General features: G+C 49.1%; 1 protein-coding gene across 1 annotated transcript; it reads right to left on the bottom strand.

Moving 5' to 3' along the window:
* Positions 1–5: 5 nt before the first annotated feature.
* On the bottom strand, positions 6–1,040 carry LOC129759550 (mucin-2-like; the record flags this gene model as incomplete). Its single annotated transcript, XM_055757016.1, has 1 exon — positions 6–1,040. A coding segment is annotated over one exon (1,035 nt), but the record flags the coding sequence as incomplete, so codon positions are not given.
* Positions 1,041–1,046: the final 6 nt, after the last annotated feature.

Genomic DNA, 1,046 nt, shown 5'->3' with positions numbered 1-1,046 from the left:
TGGGGTCGAGTCTGGATGTCTGGGGCCTGCATGTAGGGATTCTGGGTTCGGATGGGATTCTTGTTGCCACCGGGTTTAAAATCGGGGTCATCTAGGACAAGACCCGGACGTGGATGGAACCGGTAGTCGGTGGTGGTTTTGGTTAGTGCCGGTGTAGGGGTTGAGGAAGAGGACGATAGAGTTGTGGTGATTTGTTCCGGTTTGTGGTTTGGTGCCATGGTTGTTGTCGTTGATGAAGAACTGATCACAGTCGAGGTGGTAGTGGTTGTTGATGAAGTTGAGGAAGACGTGGTTGAAGTCATGGTTTTGGTAGGAGTTATCAGTTCCTTGGTGGGGATGAAAGATTCCTCACTTATCGATGGTTCCAGCGAGTAGCTGGCCGTTGAACCAGAATCCGAGGGCAAGTACTCGATTGAGTTGATTTCGTAGACGCTGGGAACTTCGGTTTGGAACTGTTCCGAGGATGTGGTCGTACTGATTTCGATTGGAGTTTCTGAGCTGCTCGTTGGAGTATCGATTGTGTATTTGACCTCGGGCGCAGGTTTTCTTGGTTTTTCGCTTTTTCGTGGAGGTTTCGTCACTTCCTTGTTTTCGTTGATCGGAATTTCGGTAATGATCTCGTGATTGTCGGTTTCGGTTGTTGTTTTCGTATCGGACTCTTCCTGGTGCTTCTCCGTAGTTGTGGTTGTAGTTTCACTCTGAAGAATGTCGTCATTCGTCGTAACGGGGTGGTTGGCAGAATTGCTTTCTGGCTTTCCGTATTCCACATTCGTGGGATAAGGTTTGTATGGAGGCATCGGACGTCGATTGGGTGAAATTGGAGGTCGAGGCTTAGGTCTCTGCCATGGAGGCCTGTTTTGCGATACAAATCCTGGCCTAAAGGTCTGTTGCATCGAAGGAACGATCTGCTCCGGGATAGGAACCCCTGTTATGAAAGGCCTCACCGGAGTTTCAGGCCTTTCGAAATTGTAAGGCGGTCTTGATGAAGTAGTTTGTTCATTTTCGAAATCATTTGGCGCAGGATTGGCATCCGAAATTCGGGGAGG

The sequence above is a fragment of the Uranotaenia lowii genome, unplaced genomic scaffold, assembly GCF_029784155.1.
Source record: "Uranotaenia lowii strain MFRU-FL unplaced genomic scaffold, ASM2978415v1 HiC_scaffold_1881, whole genome shotgun sequence".
In the NCBI taxonomy this organism is placed as follows: Eukaryota; Metazoa; Arthropoda; class Insecta; order Diptera; family Culicidae; genus Uranotaenia; species Uranotaenia lowii.
Note: the sequence above shows the minus strand (reverse complement) of the source record. Positions and strands in the feature narration are given on the sequence as shown.